Source organism: Salvelinus namaycush, chromosome 23 (assembly GCF_016432855.1).
Source record: "Salvelinus namaycush isolate Seneca chromosome 23, SaNama_1.0, whole genome shotgun sequence".
Lineage (NCBI taxonomy): Eukaryota > Metazoa > Chordata > Actinopteri > Salmoniformes > Salmonidae > Salvelinus > Salvelinus namaycush.
In genome coordinates this window covers 39,481,307-39,504,101 of record NC_052329.1, presented here as the reverse complement: position 1 = coordinate 39,504,101, position 22,795 = coordinate 39,481,307, and the positions used below count along the sequence as shown (strand labels likewise).

The 22,795-nt window shown below is 44.0% G+C and overlaps 1 protein-coding gene across 1 annotated transcript; it reads right to left on the bottom strand.

The window, feature by feature from the left end:
• Window positions 1–559: 559 nt before the first annotated feature.
• Window positions 560–21,473, bottom strand: LOC120018860 (ATP-binding cassette sub-family G member 4-like). The gene is made up of 14 exons (XM_038962080.1): window positions 21,248–21,473; window positions 8,147–8,264; window positions 7,332–7,464; window positions 6,922–6,972; window positions 6,599–6,744; window positions 5,417–5,540; window positions 5,021–5,135; window positions 4,660–4,805; window positions 4,416–4,514; window positions 4,040–4,208; window positions 3,420–3,520; window positions 3,110–3,268; window positions 2,719–2,837; window positions 560–785 (listed from the first exon to the last, which is right to left on the bottom strand). The coding sequence occupies exons 1-14, from the start codon at window positions 21,471–21,473 to the stop codon at window positions 560–562; spliced, it is 1,932 nt and encodes a 643-aa protein (XP_038818008.1).
• Between the last annotated feature and the right edge of the window lie 1,322 nt (window positions 21,474–22,795).

Sequence of the window (22,795 nt, the reverse complement as noted above, 5' to 3'; positions counted from 1 at the left end):
TAATGTACAGGTTTGTTTTTCATACATTGTTATCAGGTAAAATAAGTCATATTTATTTTCTAGTTCTCAAAACCGTAACTAAACCGTAGATGAGAGTGAAAGATAGTCGGAAGAAAAGTGAATAGTTCTGTTCAGTTGAGGCAATTTAATCAACACATGATTACAATACTGATTAATCCTGTCGATAAAACCAGACACACTCCAGTGCAACAGTAGAATGTCCTCTGGCTATGCCAAGGCTAAACGATATGTAAACATTCTCTGTTTTTGGTTGTTCCTGCAGGTCAGTCCTTTGAACAGTCTGTGTGCCCTCATCAGTACTACCCTACTGTACATAGAGATGCTTGTAGATGCTTGGAGTCCTACTTGCTGAGGTAAAACATTTATGTTTGTTAGATGTCTCTTCTCTGGTCCCATCATGACTTCAACAGAGAAAAGTGATATATTCCAATTTTTCCAAGCAGCGATTTATGGTATTGATAGATAAACTGGATGTTGAACCCACGTGGTCCAGTACAATAGCTTTGCACAGAACAGGGTGGGGCCTTGAGGGTGAGACCTATCGCTCTGACTTGACCTTGTAGCGCAGCACTAGGTAGGTGGCGAATCGGAGAATCACGAAGAAGATCCCCAGAACGATGAAGTCCATGTAGAGCTTGGCGTCCTCCACGTCCAACAGTTGGAGGACCTCCTCAGGCTTCTGGAACTTACACACTTTCCCCGGACAATACAGATCGGTACGGTTCATCCCGTATATGGACAGGATCACCCCCTCAAAACCGTACCTGGGAGGCAACACAGACTAATTGGTCTAAAATCTAGATTAAACCAGATGACAGGTACCCGTATTGTTATTATTTGCAGGTCAATACAATGCAAAGATGAAAACAACCAGTGTTCCTGTGCATTGCGATATTTTACCCCCCTCTCTCTTTTCATATTTTATTGAGATAAGCAGGCATGAAGTGAGTAGTGGAGACAATTATAGGTACAGTGGCAAGAAAAAGTATGTGAACCCTTTGGAATTACATGGACATCTGCATGAATTGGTCATAACATTTGATCTGATCTTCATCTACCTCTAAGTCACAATAGACAAACGCAGTGTGCTTCAACTAATAACACACAAATTATTGCATTTTTCTTTTCTATATTGAATACGTCATTTAAACATTCACAGTTTAGGTTGGGGAAAGTATGTGAACCCCTAGGCTAATGACTTCTCCAAAAGCTGATTGGAGTCAGGAGTCAGCTCACCAGGAGTCCAATCAATGAGATGAGATTGGAGATGTTGGTTAGAGCTGCCTTGCCCTATAAAAAACACTCACAAAATTTGAGTTTGCTGTTCACAAGAAGCATTGCCTGACGTGAACCATGCCTTGAACAAAATAGATCTCAGAAGACCTAAGACTAAGATTTTTTGACTTCCAGTATATAAAGCTGGAAAGGGTTACAAAAGTATCTCTAAAGGCCTTGATGTTCATCAGTCCACGGTAAGACAAATTGTCTATACATGGAGAAAGTTCAGCACTGTTGCTCCCTAGGAGTGGCTGTCCTGCAAAGATGACTGCAAGAGCACAGCACAGAATGCTCAATGAGGTTAAGAAGAATCCTAGAGTGTCAGCTAAAGACTTACAGAAATCTCTGGAAGATACTAACATCTCTGTTGACGAGTCTACAATATGTAAAACACTAAACAAGAATGGTGTTCATGGGAGGACACCACGGAAGAAGCCACTGCTGTTCAAAAAAAACATTGCTGCACGTCTGAAGTTCGAAAAAGAGCACCTGGATGTTCCACAGCGCTAAAAATATTCTGTCGACAGATTAAACTAAAGTTGTGTTGTTTGGAATGAAAACACAACACTATGTGTGGAGAAAAAAAGGCACAACACACCAACATCAAAACCTCATCCCAACTGTAAACTATGGTGGAGGGAGCATCATGGTTTGGGACTGCTTTGCTGCCTCAGCTTGCTATCATTGACGGAAAAATGAATTCCCAAGTTTATCAAGACATTTTGCAGGAGAATGTAAGGCTATCTGTCTGCCAATTGAAGCTCAACAGAAGTTAGATGATGCAACAGGACACCAACCCATTAGACATAAGTAAATCAACAACAGAATGGCTTGAACAGAAGAAAATACGCCTTCTGAAGTGGCCCAGTCAGTCCTGACCTCTACCCGATTGAGATGCTGTGGCATGACCTCAAGAAAGCGGTTCACACCAGACATCCCAAGAATATTGTGGAACTAAAACAGTTTTGTAAAGAGGAATGGTCCAAAATTCCTCCTGACCGTTGTGCAGGTCTGATCTGCAACTATAGAAAACGTTTGTTTGAGGTTATTGCTACCAAAGGAGGGTCAACCTGTTATTAAATCCAAGGGTTCACAAACTTTTCCCAACCTGCACTGTGAATGTTTACACGGTGTGTTCAATAAAGACATGAACAATTATAATTATTTGTGTATTATTAGTTTAAGCAGACTGTGTTTGTCTATTGTTGTGACCTAGATGAAGATCAAATCAAATTTGATGACCAATTTATGCAGAAATCCAGGTAATTCCAAAGGGTTCACATACTTTTTCTTCCCACTGTAGAAGACGTAAAGCGTTGGACTCTGGGGTCGAACCTCCACCGCTAGTGGTCATGTTATGTGTAGTTCAAGGTCAGCAGCGTTACCATTAGACCAGACTACAGCACGAGTGGGACATACCTGACATAGGACACATAGGAGCTCCATTGCAGGTACTTGGGAATGGTGTCAAAGTTGACAAAGAAGCCCGAGAAGAGAAGGACAGGAATGGCAGTGACGGGGCCGACGAAAGTGGCCACCTGTGGAAAGATAGACAGGTAGAGGGGCTAATGGTCTGTACACATTGCAAGTGACAAGTAATTTAATGGTGCTCGTGGACAAAAGTAGATCTGGTTGTTCATGCAAAAATATGGCAAATTAAGTTACTACGTTGTTTAGGTTGCGCTAGGGTAGTACCGACTAGGAGACACATACCCATGAAGGCTACATGTGCCAGTGCAAAGTGTTAAGAAAATTAGCTAGATGGTGAAACATTAGCATTAGTTAGCATTTAGTTAATTCCAGCAGGTACCTGGAGGTTGGTGGAGGCAGCACCAACCAGGAGCCCTAGTGACTGGGCTACTAGGGCTGTGCAGATGGACAGGGCCAGGAAGAGCAGGAAGCGGGTGGCCTCCGGAGGCTGATCTGTCATCCAGTACACTATACTGCAGTACATGACGGGGCAGAGGACCTGGGGAAGAGCGGGCCGTACTGTACATAAACACTGGGTGGCACTGCTGTATCTATGTTGTATTATGCTGTTGGGGTTCTCTGAGACACACACACACACACACACACACACATTTTGCTGTGTGCCTGCTTTGTTTGGATGACCATCTCACCTGGAATGGAATGTCAGCCATGGTCTTAGCCAGATAGTAAGCCTTCAGGCTGTACCAGTAGTTTAGATGTTCCCTCAGAAAAACGGACATCTCCAGAGGAACTGCAGGTCAGACATTACGAAACGGCAGACAAGAATTAAACAGTCTGCCTTCTTTAACGTACTTACCAATGTCATGGATCCTAGGGGATCCCTGGGAAACGATGACGTTTGTTGCTGAATGGACTATCTAATGGACTACCCTGACTAAATAAATCAAGGGGAATTGACATTGGTTTTAGTTAGCCCAGCGGAGTTAACAAATGCTTATGTGACCCTTCAGGGTAAGCTAGCTTGTTTAAACCTAGGGTTAATGATAGCCCTGGGGCCTAGGCTAAGAACATGCATCGTGAAAAGACTTACAGAGACAGAAAACTTTGGTTGCATCCCAAATGGCTTTATTCTATTCTATTCTCTATTTAGTGCACTACTTTTGACCAGGGAATAGGGTGCAATTTAAGGACGAAACCATTGACTGCAAAGTTCCTCCTGGTGAAGCGTCAGTACACACTTTGAATGCCTATAAGTTTAAAACAATACTGACTAACGAACAAGTCCCACCCCACAATTCGGTCGACTCACATGTGAGCACGGTGGGCATCAGAGCTCCGAACATGAGGAAGAGCATGGAGAAGAAGAGGAAGCCGGTGTTGTTGAAGACCTTGCTGGCGTCGTTGCCAATGTTCAAGTAGAGCAAGCCGATCAGTACTCCTATAGAGATGTGGGACATCAGCCTTAGGTGTGTCAACACCTGAAACAGAAACGCCCTCCTCTCTTATACAATTCACTCATCCTCATTATAAGCATGCTCAATGGAGAATCTCATTTAAAAGTGACTTGTCCACTAATCCATGGCTAGGCTTAAGACTAGCCCAAAAAGTTGATGTATACACGCGTGCTATTGCTACCTGTTAGCGCCCAGCTACCCGAGGAACCCCTTGTAATTCGACTCACATACCTGGTCTCGACATATCGTTATCAACGTTCTATTGAAGAGAATGAAAAACTGTGTCAGAGTGCTTGTGGCAAATGAATGGCTCTCAATGGCTCCTGAGTCCTGTGAAAAGAGACAGACAGGGGGCATGTCAAGACAAAACAGAGGGCCACTGTCTAAAGTCTGCGTGTGAGTGGGTGTGCGTGTGTGTCAGTGAATAGGGCTTATTCCTTAGTGATTCTCAGTTGTGTGTAGCATTAGTACTCACCTTGAGGCACTTTGTTGGACAAACAGCGGATGTGTCTTTTTTGTCACATGAGTTCTTCTTCTCCTCTATGGCACACATTCCACCCTGGGCCGCCTCAAACAGAACAGGATTCCAATCTCCATACTCCCCCGATGCCACTTCGATGACTGGGACAGAGAAACTCCTGTTAACACCTTCTATGAATACCCTGTTACTAAAATACATTATGCATAGCTAATAAGGCAATTTAACTGTATTTTTAAGGCATTATGAAGAGGGTATTAACGCAACCTGGCAGAGGTATGCAATGTGGGGCAAAAGACAAAGACATTTAACGGATATTAAGTGTGTGTGCTCTGTTCTGAGGTCCCATTGAACTCACTGAAATCTGCCGGGTTGTGGTAGGTGGGGCAGTGGAGCCCCAGGTTCTTCAGATAGGGGATGAGGTATGGGACGGTGCCTTTGTATATGCACTGGCCCTGACTCAGGATGTACAGCTGTGGAAGGACAAGACAACACATCAGGTGGAGAGAAAGACACAGCTGGTCCGTGGGTGGGGACCGGAGTTTTTCCTGATCACGTGAGCCTACCAGAAAAAACTCTGGGCTTTTATACAACTAGGGGGGCCTGGAAATGTTGTGGTCTGGTCGGGTTACAGGGTTAGGAAAAACTCCTTCCCACAACCAGGGGACAACTGCCACAGCTCCGTATTGTCTCTCCGTGTTCATGTGTTGTCTAATCATTTGATGGAAGTGGACAGAGAGAGGCCTGTTTGTACCTTATCAAACATCTCAAAGAGTTTGGCGCTGGGCTGGTGGATGGTGCAGATGATGGTGCGTCCCCCCAGGGCAAGAGATTTCATAAGAGAAACCACTTGGTAACAGGAGGCACTGTCCAGACCACTGGAAACAACAGCCATAGACAGGGAGAGAGTTAGGGAAGCACGACCAGCAGGATACCGGTAGTTGACAAACAACCTCTATTTCAAATGAATATGTGTAGCGGGGTGCGTAATTGGCGGCAGAGAAGTCAGGCGGAGATTTATTAAGCAAAACCAACGGCAACCAGAAAAACAAGATAAATGGGCACAAAAATAACCCGTTGTGCGCTCACGGGGAACGTGCACAAGCACTACAATAAACAATCCCACACAAAGACATGGGGGGAACAGAGGGTTAAATACACAACAAGTAAATGAGGGGATTGAAACCAAGTGTGAGGAAAACAAGACAAAACAAATGGAAATGAAAAGTGGATCGATGATGGCTAGAAGACCGGCGACGCCAACCGCCGAGCGCCGCCCAAACAAGTAACAATATGTGACAATATGGAATGTACTTTATAACACTATGGGTTATATGTCCAATTTACTCCAGCCCCAAAACTCAGGCTACTGATGGCTAAATAATTACAATTTAATTCAATTCCATACAACTTTATTAATCCCTGAGGGGCAGATAGAAAGGCACTTTCAGTGCATGGCTACATTTCACATATTCTGAGGGGGAAGGGGGATGTAATCCGTGGTGGAGGTGGAGGTCACGTTACATCATCAGTAGTGTCATGCCTACTCCCGCTGCCCCTCTCCAGCGCTCGACATCGCCGGTCTACTAACCAGCAGTCCTGGCACCATCATTACACACACCTGGACCTCATCATCTTGATTACTCTCCCTTTATTTAGCCCTCAGTAGCCTCAGTTATTAGGCAGTACTGGTTTCGTTCACGTTCAGTACGCTTCTCCTGTTTTGTTTATCTCCCTTCTCTTATCATTAAACGTACCTTCTGCATCTGCTTCCTGACTCCAAGCGCATACGTTACAAGTAGGACCAGGAGTTTTTCCTCCAGGCCTTAGATCAAGTAACACTGCCACACTACACCACCAACAAGAATGTACAAGGGCTTATCTTGTCCCATAGTTGATGGATCAGGTAGACATGGTGACATAGTGAGCCTCTTACCTGGTTGGCTCGTCAAAGAACATGACTGGGGGATTGTTGACTAGCTCAAGGGCGATTGCCAGCCGTTTACACTGCCCCCCAGATAGGGAGCTGGTGCGAGTGTGAGCACACTCCTGGAGCCCTAGAGCAGTCAGGATCTCATTCACCTACACACACACACACACACACACACACACACACACACACACACACACACACACACACACACACACACACGCAAGCACCCACACCCACACATTGTCTACCATTAGTAGGTAAACACAAATCACAGTCGTATGTATAATTTCACACATCTGCAAGTTGTTCATTTCTGTCCAACTCACCAGTTCTTTTTTCACGTCCATAGTTTCACTGAGCTTCAAGTTGGCCGAAACCTGAAACAATATCAAATCCATAGAATACAGTAATTTAGCTATGTTTTCGCCATGAAAATGTACGATTTCCACTATTCACCCTGCAGTACATCCAGTGGATGGCAACAGTCACCACTTTCTTCTACACCTCACATTAGTCCATCATTGCTGCATAATAACAAACCACAAACATACAACCTATTTTCCCAATAAGAACATGTGTCTGGGTCATGTTCATTAGGCACCAAACGGAAGAAAACGGACTGAAACAGGGAGGGACTACCCAGATTTGTCCAATAATAATTTTTTGTTTTAAGTTGCAAAATGTTTTAAAATGTTTTCAACTGTGTGCCCTAATGAACACGACTCTGTGCTCTCACCATCATGGCTTCCCGGACAGTGAGGTGGAGCAGCAGCATGTCATCCTGCATGATATAACAGGACATCTTACGAAACGTGCGGAGATCTCTGGGTTTCCCATTCACCAGGATCTTCCCTTTCATGCCTGTTTCCCTAAGGAGGACACACAGGAGTGGAGAATGGACGAATACAAATGTATTAATTTGACTACTCCTGGTGCAGTGACATGATGATTGATAATAAACACACAGGTTCAATTCCATCAAACCCACATTATCTGTAGCTATTTTCCCATGGTCAAACACATCACACAATTCTTTAAAACATCCCAAAATGGTTTTGGGTACTGTGAAAACCTAATACTAGGTACTAGACCTTCCTCACAGTTACTTTAGATGCTTCCAGTTTTTACGATAATAATGTTATGTGTGCAGGCAGACGTTTGTAAACAAAGACAATGAGTTAACATTCCAATCACAGTGGAATGAAACAGAGCAGGAAGACTTTTTGGGAAATTGATGTCAGATAAGAGGTGTTTGTTTAAAATGGGGATGAATACTTGAATAAGCAAAAATAGTGCTTGCAGGTAGTGTAAGTTATGCAAAAGCAGTGCAGAGCCATTGCTGAGAGGTAAAGTTACCTGCTCATATGCACATGTAGGACCCCTAGAGACCGGGATTCAATTCCTGCCTCAACCCTTTACCCTGTTACACCTATCTCCCTCTCACTTTCTGATATATCTGAATAGAACATAAAAAATATATGTACGGTAGACTGGTGTTCCATTCTCCTTAAAACAAAAAACTATGCAAAAGAATGATAACAGCCCTCTCACCTGTAGCCAGCCAGGATGTTCATCAGAGTGGACTTGCCGGCCCCTGAGGGCCCCATGATTCCAATCAGCTCTCGGCTGCAGAACCTCCCCGACAGGCACTTAAGTAAGGCTTTAAAACCTGGAAAAAGACCAGTAAGGAATAGGTCCATCTATGCAGTGGTTTAAAGTACTTAATTAAAAATACTTTAAAGTACTACTTAAGTAGTTTTTTTTGGTATCTGTACTTTACTATTTATATTTTCTTTTACTTCACCACATTCCTAAAGAAAGTTATTCCATACTTTTTCCCTGACACCCAAAAGTACTCATCATATTTTTAATGCTTACTTAGCAGGACATGAAAATGGTCAAATGCACTGACAAGTTGATTAATTTCAGTAACAAATCAAATCAAATTGTATTAGTCACATGCGCCGAATACAACAGAATGTAGGTCTTACATTACAGTGAAATACTTACTTACGAGCCCCTAACCAACAATGCAGTTTAAGAAAATACGGATAAGAATAAGATATAAAAGTAACAGTAATTAAAGAGCAGCAGTGAAATAACAATTGCAAGACTATATACAGGGGGGTACCAGGACAGAGTCAATGTGCAGAGGTAATATGTACATGTAGGTAGAGTTATTAAAGTGACTATGCATAGATGATAACAACAGAGAGTAGCAGCGGTGTAAAAGAGGGGGAGGGGTAATGTAAATAGTCTGGGTAGCCATTTGACTAGATGTTCAGGAGTCTTATGGCTTGGGGGTAGAAGCTGTTTAGAATCTTTTCAGTCTCCTGAGGGGGAATAGGCTTTGTCGTGCCCTCTTCACAACTGTCTTGGTATGCTTAGACCATGTTAGTTTGTTGTTGATGTGGACATCAAGGAACTTGAAACTCTCAACCTGCTCCTCTACAGCCCCGTCGATGAGAATGGGGGCGTGCTCAGTCCTTTTTTTCTTGTAGTCCACAGTCATCTCCTTTGTCTTGATCACGTTGAGGGAGAGGTTGTTGTCCTGGCACCACACGGACAGGTCTCTGACCTCCTCCCTATAGGCTGTCTCGTTGTTGTCGGTGATCAGGCCTACCACTGTTGTGTCATCGGAAAACTTAATGATGGTGTTGGAGTCGTGCCTGGCCGTGCAGTCATGAGTGAACAGGGAGTACAGGAGGGGACTGAGCACACACCCCTGAGGGGCCCCTGTGTTGAGGATCAGTGTTGCGGATGTGTTGTTACCTACCCTTACCACCTGGGGACAGCCCATCAGGAAGTCCTGGATCCAGTTGCAGAGGGAGGTGTTTAGTCCCAGGGCACTATGGTGTTGAACGTTGAGCTGTAGTCAATTAATAGCATTCTCACATAGGTGTTCCTTTTGTCCAGGTGGGAAAGGGCAGTGTGGATTGCAATAGAGATTGCATCATCTGTGGATCTTTTATGGCGGTATGCAAATTGGAGTGGGTCTAGAGTTTCTGGGATAAACCCTAGACCCACTCCATTAAGTTTGCTGATGACACAACAGTGGTAGGCCTGATCACCGACAATGATGTGACAGCCTATATGGAGGAGGTCAGAGAACTGGCAGTGTGGTGCCAGGACAACAACCTCTCCCTCAATGGAGCTGATCGTGGACTACAGGAAAAGGCGGGCCGAACATTAACATCGACGGGGCTGTAGTAGAGCGGGTCGAGAGTTTCAAGTTCCTTGGCGTCCACATCACCAACGATCTATCATGGTCCAAACACGCCAAGACAGTCGTAAAGAGAGCACGACAAAACCTTTTCCCCCTCAGGAGACTGAAAAGATTTGGCATGGGTCCCCAGATCCTCAAACATTCCTACAGCTGCACCATCGAGAGCATCCTGACCGGTTGCATCACCGCCTGGTATGGCAACTGCTCGGCATCTGACCGTAAGGCGCTACAGAGGGTAATGCGTACGGCCCAGTACATCACTCGGACCAAGCTTCCTGCAATCCAGGACCTACAGTATATACTTGGTGGTGTCAGAGGAAAGCCCATAAAATTGTCAGAGACTCCAGTCACCCAAGTCATAGACTTTTTTCTCTGCTACCGCACGGCAAGCGGTACCAGAGCGCCAAGTCTAGGACCAAAAAGGCTCCTGAACAGCTTCTACCTCCAAATGGCCACCGGACTATTACATTGACCCCCCCCCCACTGCTGCTACTCGCTGTTTATTATCGATGCATAGTCACTTCACCCATACCTACATGTACAAATTACCTCTAACCTGTACCCCCACACACTGACTCGGTACCGGTACCCCCTGTATATAGCCTCGTTATTGTTATGTTATTGTGTTACTTTTTATTATTTTTTTACTTTAGTTTATTTGGTAAATATTTTCTTAACTCTTCTTGAAGTGCACTGTTGGTCAAGTTTCACATTAATGTCCACACTTGTTGTATTCTGTGCATGTGACAAATAAAGTTTGATTTGAAATCTAATCAAACACTTCATGAGAGCCCATGAGCTGATGTTGCGCAACATTTTGTCATGCTTCTCCTTGTCGAGGATCCAAGGCCTCAGATCAGCTTGGCAATTGGCTGACAGATAGCCAGACCCCCTCTCTACCACAGGACAGAAGGGGGGGGGGGGGGCTGGGCTGGTTTTATGACACCACACCCTGTTGTAAATTAAGTGAGAAAGAACTCTCCCTTTGGTCTCTAGTATCAAGATCGGAATGGCTTTGCTACAGAGAAATGTTTTCCTCACAAAAACTCTAACGTCAAAAAATGTGAATATTGGAACAATATTTGTATGATAGGAATGTTAGGAATGGTCAGTGGGGACCTAAAGAATAATCATGTCATATTGTTTATTATTTTGTAATGTTATTAAAAACTGTATGAACCAAATACTGTAACTTAGGAAGGAAACACATTCTAGCTTTCAAGTTTCCATCCAATATGATGTTAGTATAATATGAAGAACGATTAAACTATTTTTGGTAAGATAGGAATGTGATTTTGGTTTTCTAATGAGATAATGTTTTTTCATGTCCGTTGCACATTAACTAAGCCACGCCCCTAAAGAGGTCAGAAGAGTGTGTCAGTGTAATGGAACCGCCTTTCCGACCAGAGTGCTTAAGAATTAACATATCAGACCAGCAGACGGACAGCGTGAGCTTAACGTTACGAATCATTGAAACTACCAGACCAGTACATTGCCAGGTTGCTGCTGGCGTGTAAAGTGGTTTGGAGCTGAACCCTGAATAATCCACCAAAGACTATGCCAGAAGACGTGAGAGCGTGGTCCACACGTTGAAATGGTTGGAAACTCTGAAAACCAACACGAGGTGAGAAGATAACCTTCACTATGAGAACAGAAACATTCACAGTCTGCAGCTGTGCATGTAAAGGTGGTCCTAGAACTTTGACTAAAGACACGGGGTGGGAAGGAAGAAATCCCATCTCAGACAATCACTGGTGCATCTGAGTAGCTGTTCTATTTGAACACTCCACTACTAGAGAAGCTCTACAACTAAGAAGGACATTATGACCTCTGGTGGACAAGCCGAGCCTTACACCAAAGCATGAACTACAACTACCCCTCCCCATAGAAGGGTTTATTGGTTCAACAGAGATAGACAACAAACAAAGACATCTACGCGGAAATAGATACATTGCTTTTCTTATCCGAATGGGCAGTGGTTAGGATGCTAAGTATTCTGATTACTCTGAGCGTAGTTTCCAAATGTATGTACGATAAGTTTGACTCGCTATATCCCTCTCTCTTCCTGACCCCTTCCTTTTGATAACCAAGCAGTCATGCTGTTGTTAGTCCACTAGGGAACTGTTTCCATTGTATTACGTTTCTAATCAATAAGGTTTTCTCATGGATTAAGTGTGTATGTATTCTGTGTTAATATTTAGTTAGTTAGTAAATAAATAATTAAACAATTTTGTGTTGTACAGAATGATAGTAAAGTTAGGGTTCTTGCGGATCCAAGGATTATGCGACGTTCAGAAAGAGACTGATATGAGGTAAAGATTAATAAGTGACTGTTATTGATATAAGAGATATCTATATTTCTTCTAGAGTTAATTCGGGAGATGGTAACTCGTTAAAATTTTTTCCCATGGTGCCCCAAATTCCTAATGAGTTAATTGTTACATGATTAATTTAACCGGGTGACTATTAAACATAGTTAGTTGATTCGATAAGTAACAGTCATCACGTTAATGAAAGTCACATCACAACAATTTCTATAGGCTATGCAATTGCGTGAGAAAACAGAGTGATGGCCTCTATTAAAAAGAGGAGGATCCCATCAGCTTTCTATAGGCTAGGCCTACTATATTTATTTTAAAACATTCCTAATATTAAGCACAATGCTTCTCTTTAAAACATGAGTATGGCCTACCTGACTGGCATGAAAATGAACCACAGAAAAGCGTCCTCCATTCACTATTTAAGTGCATAGATGACATTTTTCCCGCTGCCCCTGTTTCGAGACAGGTGCATGATAATGGTCCATTTTAAATCAAAACAAATTTCACACATATTATTTAGTATATGTAAAGACAAGATGAAATCAAGAATAGTGTGATGGGTGACAATATTAGCCTTGTGAATCACTTGTGAATGATATATTATCACTTGTAAATTATGCCCAGTTTAAGGCAAACAGCACATGCTTTTTTGTGAGTAACTTTTTCAAATCATAGTCGCACACCTCATGTACCCTAGCCCATGGGCCTATATGTTGGATTAAGGTATCACAACTAAAGTGGCCAAATAACTTCTTAAAATGAAGCACATGAATCCGCTTTACAACAGGTGTAGAGCCTAACTAGCATACATATGCAGTGCATGAGTTTCAAGTTTGGGGAAGATCATTTTCTTAATAAAAGCATTACATGCATAACCGCATTTGTGATCACTTTTGAGAATGGTGTTTTCCTGCTAATGGAACAGGTTTTTTTCCTTGCTAAAACAGTTTTGTTATGCTAGTGGTTGTATTAAATTTGGGATTTATCGCATCCTACAATTGTCCCAAACTATGTTTGGAATATTTATTTTTCGCACAAAATGGAATAGGTCAACTTTTGTACTATGAGGAATAGTAGATTGACATAGGCTAGTGCTTTTGCTGTTCATTAGGCTTACTCATCTTGTTGGCTGACGAAAAGTAAATGTGGACAGTTCTTCCAATATCTTCAATATGTGCCTCAGAATTGGATAAGGACCCGCGCAGTTGCTTCCCCAATGTGTTGGTCTTCAATTGTAGCCTGTGAGAAAGGGCGGTGGTTAGTGGTTAGAGCGTTGGGCCAGTAACCGAAAGTTTGCTAGATTGAGTCCCTGAGCTGACAAGGTAAACATCTGTTGTTCTTCCCCTGAACAAGGCAGTTAACCCACTGTTCCTAGACTGTCATTGTAAATAATAATTTGTTCTTAACTGACTTGCCTAGTTAAATAAAAAAGACCCAATCACGTGACTGAGAGCCATGTGAGTGAGAGGTGCTTTGGCACGCAGCTGGGAGAAGGGAATTATAATTATTATATACAACCCAGGGCCATTGGTCGCAAACGGCATGGATTTTTTTTAGGGGGCATTACGGCCACACAAAGCCGGGAAATTCAAGGCATTATCAAGTGCTTGTCAAATTGTGAATGAGAGACCGATGAAGTGTGTACAGCCTATGCAAAAAAACTAAGCAGAGATGCCTTTCATTTTTCAAATCATCATTAGAGTCGCATTATGCAGCATTAGAATGTATTACAAATCAAAACATATATCCCAACATTTTTATCACAACGAAAGTTACATAAATATAGGAGTACTCAACACAGCTCAACACAGAATAGCCGCACGTGCGCACTCCCTCAAATCGTTTGGAGAAAATATCCTTTCTATTTTGTTCAACTGTATTCTTCATACTATTCCCACCGTACCTTCTCTGCTATGCAATCTGGTTTCCGAACTGGTCATGTGTGCACCTCAGCCACGCTCAAGGTCCTAAACGATATCATAACCGCCATCGATAAGAGACAATACTGTGCAGCTTTATTCATCGACCTGACCAAGGCTTTCGACTCTGTCAATCACCACATTCTTATCGGCAGACTCAACAGCCTTGATTTCTCAAATGACTGCCTCGCCTGGTTCACCAACTACTTCTCAGACAGAGTTCAGTGTGTCAAATCGGAGGGCCTGTTGTCCGGACCTCTGGCAGTCTCTATGGGGGTGCCACAGGGTTCAATTCTCGGGCCGACTCTCTTCTCTGTATACATCAATGATGTCACTCTTGCTGCTGATGATTCTCAGATCCACCTCCAAGCAGACGACACCATTCTGTATACTTCTGGCCCTTCTTTGGACACTGTTAACTAACCTGCAGACGAGCTTCAATGCCATACAACTCTCCTTCCGTGGCCTCCAACTGCTCTTAAATGCAAGTAAAACTAAATGCATGCTCTTCAACCGATCGCTGCCCGCACCTGCCCGCCCGTCCAGCATCACTACTCTGGACGGTTCTGACTTAGAATATGTGGACAACTACAAATACCTAGGTGTCTGGTTAGACTGTAAACTCTCCTTCCAGACTCACATTAAGCATCTACAATCCAAAATTAAATCTAGAATCGGCTTCCTATTTCGCAACAAAGCATCCTTCACTCATGATGCCAAACATACCCTTGTAAAACTGACCATCCTGCCAATCCTGGACTTCGGCGATGTCATTTACAAAATAGCCTCCAACACTCTACTCAGCAAATTGGATGCAGTCTATCACAATGCCATCCGTTTTGTCACCAAAGCCCCATATACTACCCACCACTGTGACCTATACGCTCTCGTTGGCTGGCCCTCGCTACATATTCGTCGCCAAACCCACTGACTCCAGGTCATCTATAAGTCTTTGCTGGGTAAAGCACCGCCTTATCTCAGCTCACTGGTCACCATAGCAGCACCCACCCGTAGCACGCGCTCCAGCAGGTTTATTTCACTGGTCACCACCAAAGCCAATTCCTCCTTTGGCCGCCTTTCCTTCCAGTTCTCTGCTGCCAATGACTGGAACGAATTTCAAAAATCACTGAAGCTAACTTTATGCACCAGCTGTCAGAGCAGGTCACAGATCACTGCACCTGTAAATAGCCCATCCAACTCCCTCATCCCCATACTGTTATTTTTTTTTTTGCTCCTTTGCACCCTTGTATCTCTACTTGCACATTCATCTTCTGCACATCTATCACTCCAGTGTTTAATTGCTAAATTGTTATTATTTCACCACTATGGCCTATTTATTGCCTTACCTCCCTTATCTTACCTCATTTACACACACTGTATAAAGACTTTTTTCTCTATTGTGTTATTGACTGTATGTTTGTTTATTCCATGTGTAACTCTGTGTTGTTTGTGTCGCACTGCTTTGCTTTATCTTGGCACAGTCGCAGTTGTAAATGAGAACTTGTTCTCAACTAGCCTACCTGGTTAAATCAAGGTGAAATAAAAAAAAATCTAAAATACAATTTTGGCCTGTCATGGCAAGCATTTAGACATGCAAGTGTCTCTTCGTCTTGTACGATTTCTGTATCATATTAATGTGGTTTCTGAGACTTTATAGACTTTTTCAGACATGTAGTACACACCTTATGTGTTCAGACTTTCAAATCCAGGCGAAAGTGCACGACCTGGGCTATGGGTTCAGCTAAAAGCCCTACGGTACTAGGGGCTCAATTACAGAGCAGAACACAGAGAAGTACTGAATTTTATTAATGACAAGGAAAAATGGTATAAAGGTCTATAGGCACATTGTTTGGAAGTTGATGCGTGGTCAATAATGGTCTTTAAACACGGCTGACATAGCATCCCAACGCTACCCCAAAGGATAAGAGGATATTCAAAGGATAAAGTTATTGTTGATGAAATGTGAGGGTAAAATGTGAGTGTTGAGTTGAGCTCATCCTGCAGCGACCAAAGTATTTACCTTCTACATTCAGCTTCCAAGCTGGCCGTTTTTTGTCGTTGTTGTTGCTGCATCCAGTCAATAAATCCTCCTTCTTAATGAAAAAAATAACCCTTGTAAAACAAACTACAGCATCCAGGAGGTAACGAATCACGGTTGTGATCTCAGCAGGCAACTATGGCGGGAATATTTATTCTCCTCCTGTGCAGCAGCCCCACTAGTGACCTCATCAGGTTAATACTCCTTACAGTTGCCATAAGGTGTTCTTAAGGTGTTCATAAGGTGTTCTTAAGGTGTTCATAAGGTGTTCTTAAGGTGTTCATAAGGTGTTCTTAAGGTGTTCATAAGGTGTTCTTAAGGTGTTCATAAGGTGTTCTTAAGGTGTTCATAAGGTGTGCGTAAAGGTGTTCTTCTATCCTCAGTGTTGAGAGAAACTCACTCTACATGCCTTAATAGATTGGAAGTGGTGGGGAAGTACACTACCTGACCAAAACTATGTGGACACCTGCTCGTCGAACATCTCATTCCAAAATCATGGGCATTAGTATGGAGTTGGTCCCCTCTTTGCTGCTATAACAGCCTCCACTCTTCTGGGAAGGCTTTCCACTAGATGTTGTAACATTGCTATGAAGGACTTGCTTCCATACAGCCACAAGAGCATTAGTGAGGTCGGGCACGGATGTTGGGCGATTAGGCCTGGCTCGCAGTCGGCATTCCAATTCATCCCAAAGGTGTTCGATGGAGTTGAGGTCAGGGCTCTGTGCAGTTCAGTCAAGTTCTTCCACGGCGATCTCGAAAAACCATTTCTGTATGGACTTTGTGCACGGGGGCATTGTCATGCTGAAACAGGAAAGTGCCTTCCCCAAACTGTTCACACAAAGTTGGAAGCACAGAATCGTCTAGAATGTCATTGTATGCTGTGCGTTGAGATTTCCCTTTACTGGAACTAAGGGGCCTAGCCCGATCCATGAAAAACAGCCCCAGACCATTATTTCTCCTCCACCAAACTTTACAGTTGGCACTATGCATTAGGGCAGGTAGCGTTTTCCTGGCACCCGCCAAACCCAGATTTGTCCGTAGGACTGCCAGGTAATGAAGCGTTATTCATCACTCCATAGAACGTGTTTCCACTGCTCCAGAGTCCAATGGCGGCGAGCTTTACACCACTCCAGCCGACGCTTGGCATTGCACATGGAGATCTTAGGCTTGTGTGCTGCTGCTCGGCCATGGAAACCCTTTTCATAAAGCTCCCGGTGAACAGTTTTTGTGCTGACATTGTTTCCAGAGGCAGTTTGGAACTCGGTAGTGAGTGTTGCAACCTGAGACAGATGATTTTTACGCGCTACAATGTATGTGCTTCAGCACTCTTCGGTTCCGTTCTGTAAGCTTGTGTGGCCTACCACTTTGCGGCCCAGCTGTTGTTGCTCCTAGACGTTTCCACTTCACAATAACAGCCCTTACAGTTGACCAGGACAGCTCTAGCAGGGCAGACATTTGCCGAACTGACTTGTTGGAAAGGTGGCATCCTATGACAGTGCCACGTTGAAAGTCACTGAGCTCTTCAGTAAGGCCATTCTACTGCCAATGTTTGTCTATGGCGATTGCATGGCTGTGTGCTCGATTTTATACACCTGTCAGCAACGGGTGTGGCTGGAATAGCTGAATCCACTAATTTGAAGGGGTGTCCACATACTTTTGTATATATAGTGTATATGTATTTATAGTGTATTTCCAATTAGCTAGTTCCACCTTGTCCTTGATCTCTGTCATGTGAGGTGATGACAGCATGTGATGTCATGTGATGTGATCACAATACTAGGGCAGGGTCAAAATGAATTAAACACATGCACGTGCATGCACACACAAAGCTATGTTTACGTTACTTGTCAAGACTTTTTGGTGAGTAAAAATATATTCCCATTCAAAATTCTATTTCCCCAAATCCCTAAACATAACCCTAACCGTAAACCTAACCTTAACCCCTAACCCTAAACCTAAAACTAACCCCTAAACCTAACCTTAGCCCTAACCCCAAACCCTAAACCTGACCCTTAAACCTATAAATAGCATTTTCACTTTTCAGGACATGCAAAATGTCCAGATTTTTCATAAATGTTATTGTTTTCCTATCATGTCAGGACATTCTGGTCCTGACAAGAAAGGACAACAAGTCCACACACACACACACACACACACACACACACACACACACACACACACACACACACACACACACACACACACACACACACACACACACACAGAGAGAAAAAGAGGCTGGAGGTGTTTACATCTTAGTATTTGCTTTGGGGAACAGTTTAAAGGAAACTGGAATACTAGCAGTGTAAGACATTGTCGCATGCCAAAATATAATGTTGCTATTATGCAGGAAAACAGGTGCTTTTCCTGTCTCAGTTAGTTCCCCATGGCTTAAGACCTCTTTAAATTCCAGGAAGCACACTGTTCTATTAACTCTCCACATTATATCCTCACACAGCACAGCAGCTCATCTGTCTATTTTAAGGAACACCTTTGAGGCAGGATTTCAGCTAGATTTCAGTATGCTACTTATTCACATGCCTTTGTTTAGAAAAGGGCTTATCAGCAGCTAGCTGCACCACATCAATCAATGGCTCACTGAGAGTGCAGTGGATGGATGGATGGATGGATGGTGTGCGTGCACGTGTGTGTGTGCACGCGTGCATGCGTGGGTGTGTGTGTGCATGTGAACCAGACTGAGATGTGCATTATGTGCTCCGTGGCTGTGATTGAATTGAAATCTGCCACTTATTCTCGAGTGCTCTCGAGAAAGTCTGATTCAGACTGCAATGCTAAATAAGGCAATGACATTTCAAACAACCTTCAATGCAGCTAACATTTCATATTATGTGATATCAGACAGCCTGTGTAGAATGAGAGAACCAGCCTATATGACACAAGACTGGTCCGCAGTGCATTTATCTAGGCAGTGATGCTGCTGGACCGAGGGTAAGATGACAAACACTGACAATGGAAAGTTTTTTTATTTTTTTTATTTTTATTTTTATTTTATACCATTTTCTCCCCAATTTTCGTGGTATCCAATCGCTAGTAATTACTATCTTGTCTCATCGCTACAACTCCCGTACGGGCTCGGGAGAGACGAAGGTTGAAAGCCATGCGTCCTCCGAAGCACAACCCAACCAAGCCGCACTGCTTCTTAACACAGCGCGCCTCCAACCCGGAAGCCAGCCGCACCAATGTGTCGGAGGAAACACCGTGTACCTGGCCCCCTTGGTTAGCGCGCACTGCGCCCGGCCCGCCACAGGAGTCGCTGGAGCGCGATGAGACAAGGATATCCCTACCGGCCAAACCCTCCCTAACCCGGACGACGCTATGCCAATTGTGCGTCGCCCCACGGACCTCCCGGTCGCGGCCGGCTGCGACAGAGCCTGGGCGCGAACCCAGAGACTCTGGTGGCGCAGTTAGCACTGCGATGCAGTGCCCTAGACCACTGCGCCACCCGGGAGGCCATGGAAAGTGTTTTATTCAAGGTTTGCTCATGGCTTTTGGGAAGGTGCCCAGTTAGTAAGGGGAGTGGAATAGTTTTTTTTGTCAAAAGATCAGGTCTTTGCCAGCTCTGAGCTACAGGTCTACTAGTCTCTGACAGCTAGCGTGAGATTTGATCATGGCTTTGAAAATTCAGATCTTCAGGTCTGCCGTTCATTAATGTACAACTAGTGCCAGGTCATATGGTTAGGAAAAACTCCTGGGCCTAATTGTGACTGGGTGATGATGGTAAATCCATGGGTTTCATAACAGATTACTAGTATGTCTGTGTGCTAGCTGGCATACCTCTGTGTCAGTCATCTGTGCTTACCTTGAACCTATGCTCCACTAAACCTTCATCATGTACAGTGGTGCATACAGTACATAAACACAGTACAACATCTACACTCAGTCAATTAGTTTAATTCTCTGACCCAGGTATCTCTTATCAAGAGATTAGCTGTACTGAAATGCCTTGGCTGTCACACAGCCAAATTCATGTGACTTGTTGGGCAAGAATCAACTGATTCGTTGCTTTTTCCTTGATGATGGGGGACATAAAACAGTTACTATATTGATCTATCCCTGTCTGCCAGCAATGTACATGCAGCCCCAGAGTGAGATGTGGATTAGGCCATTCAAAGCAACTGACAACTGTTTGCAAACCTGTCAAACTCCTAGGCTAGGCCAGGGGATACTTACACACTCAGTGTGTGGCACCATGGCACTCTTAATGACTATGTCTGGTTTCCAAATGGCACCCTATCCCCTATATAGTGCACTACTTTTGACCAGAGCCCTGGTCAAAAGTAGTGCACTATATAGGGAATAGGGGGCCATTTGGGACGCAAACCTGTGTATACGGATGTAAAGCCACAAGTTCCTTCACCCGGTAATGATGAGGTCCCCCAAAATGAAACATATAGGAGCTGTGATCGGTGTTCATGGATTTCAGAGACAGCTGTGTGTATTAGCATGGGGGCTGGCTGTGCTGGCTGAAGGGGATAGGTTCTCTACCACTATACTGCATGGCTTATGAATGTGAGGAACAGTGAGAAGGGAGAGAGGGAGAGAGAGAGAGAGAGAGAGAGAGGTAGAGAGAGATAGAGAGAGAGAGAGGTAGAGAGAGAGAGGTAGAGAGAGAGAGGTAGAGAGAGAGAGGTAGAGAGAGAGAGGTAGAGAGAGAGAGGTAGAGAGAGAGAGAGAGAGAGAGAGAGAGAGGTAGAGAGAGAGAGAGGTAGAGAGAGAGAGAGAGGTAGAGAGAGAGAGAGAGGTAGAGAGAGAGAGAGAGGTAGAGAGAGAGAGAGAGGTAGAGAGAGAGAGAGGTAGAGAGAGAGAGAGGTAGAGAGAGAGAGAGGTAGAGAGAGAGAGAGGTAGAGAGAGAGAGGTAGAGAGAGAGGTAGAGAGAGAGGTAGAGAGAGAGGTAGAGAGAGAGAGAGAGAGGTAGAGAGAGGTAGAGGTAGAGAGAGGTAGAGAGAGAGAGAGAGAGAGGTAGAGAGAGAGAGAGGTAGAGAGAGAGAGAGAGGGAGAGAGAGAGAGAGAGAGAGAGAGAGAGAGAGAGAGAGAGAGAGAGAGAGAGAGAGAGAGAGAGAAAATCCTGCCCCATACATCTGTTCGTTTGAGGATCGTCGACAGACAATGTGGTGTATGTTACTGTACCTCTCTTTCTCCAGCACGGCCCTTCCCGGATGGTGTAGGAGAGCTCTGTGAATTCCAGGTCCACCGCCGAACGCTTGGGGAGATGGGAGAAACGCTGGGCCTCCGTGATGTGGTTCTCCACCTTCTTCAGATTTGTCAACAGAGAAGGCTCCTGTGTTCCCCCATTACAGATGGTTTCCTCCATCGGGATGCTGACTGATTCAGGTTCAGGAGGCTTTACGTCCATGCCACTATCAGCCATACCACCGTTCTGCAACGGGGGTGTAGCGGTGTGTTTGAGGCCCTACAGGAGGGAGGAAGAAAAATATTTCCCATTTTTTCCCATATATCTTTTTACTTATTTTTATTTACATTGTCTCTGTTTTGTATTGTGTGTCGTGTATTCATCCTGCCTGCAAACCAAATTTCCATATGGAATAATAAAGATGACCTTTAACCACATGGCGGTGCAATTCCGATAGGATATGGTGATCCAAATGTGCCACTCACACACAATCCGGCAATTGTGCAGCTGGTAAGAACATCATCGGACAAAATGTATTCTTCCTTCCTATCCATAAAGTACAGGTCTGTAAGGTGGATCTGGTCTAGATGTTAGTGCTCTGGCAAGAAGCACATACTGTATCTGGTTGCAGTCTAAAGGGGCTGTGCTGATACATAGAAATCACTGAGTAGCAGCAAGTCCCAGGAGGTTGTTTTGAGGAGAGGAAACACCACTGGCTAACTGCAGAGGCAATGAACAAACATGTTTGTCTGTCTGTCTGTCTACCCAATCCTCAGAGTCAAACACCATGGATTCTGTTCTGCTCAAGCTGTCAGGGGGATATGTGCTTGTGATAAGAACTAGCTGTAGTTTCACTTTGATAAGAATTGTAGGATTGTATAACGTTCCCTGGGAACTTCGGAATTACATGTAGGGGTGACTGTATTCCTAGGACTTCCATTGTCTCGGAAGATGATGAGCGCCTGAGAAACGCAATATTTTCCGTGATCCTAAAGTGATGAATCCGTTATTATAAAGATGATGGAAATAGAGATATGTAATCTGGATTTTGTTCTTAGAAGAGTCCACTGTAAAGTTCCCAGACGAAGGTGGTATAGTAATTTGTCCTTTTTTTTTTTCTGAAGACAGAAGTCACATTTAATCACTCATGGGTTCCTAATCCGTTGAGGATTAACATTTACTTTCTTTTACCCTTGATCTGGGAGGGCTGGGAGCTGATGCTGGGAGCTAAGGCCTGGAGCTGAGTCTTGGGAAAGTTGCAGCCGTTACAGGTACACTGCCAACCACTGGCATTCCAATAATGTATGGGAATGGTGTGATCCTCGACTTGCCCTTATTACAAATCTCAGCGCACACATTCTACTGACAGAGGAGAGAGAGGAAACCCTATTGGTCTCAAGGGACCCAGATTTGACAAAAGATATAGCCATGTTACGTGGGCCTAATATGTCACGAGTCATGACAGCCAAACTAGAAGCTACGGTACTCTAGGCTAATCCATGCCTGTCCTCTTCTGAACTGACCTCACTTACCAGGCCTTAGAT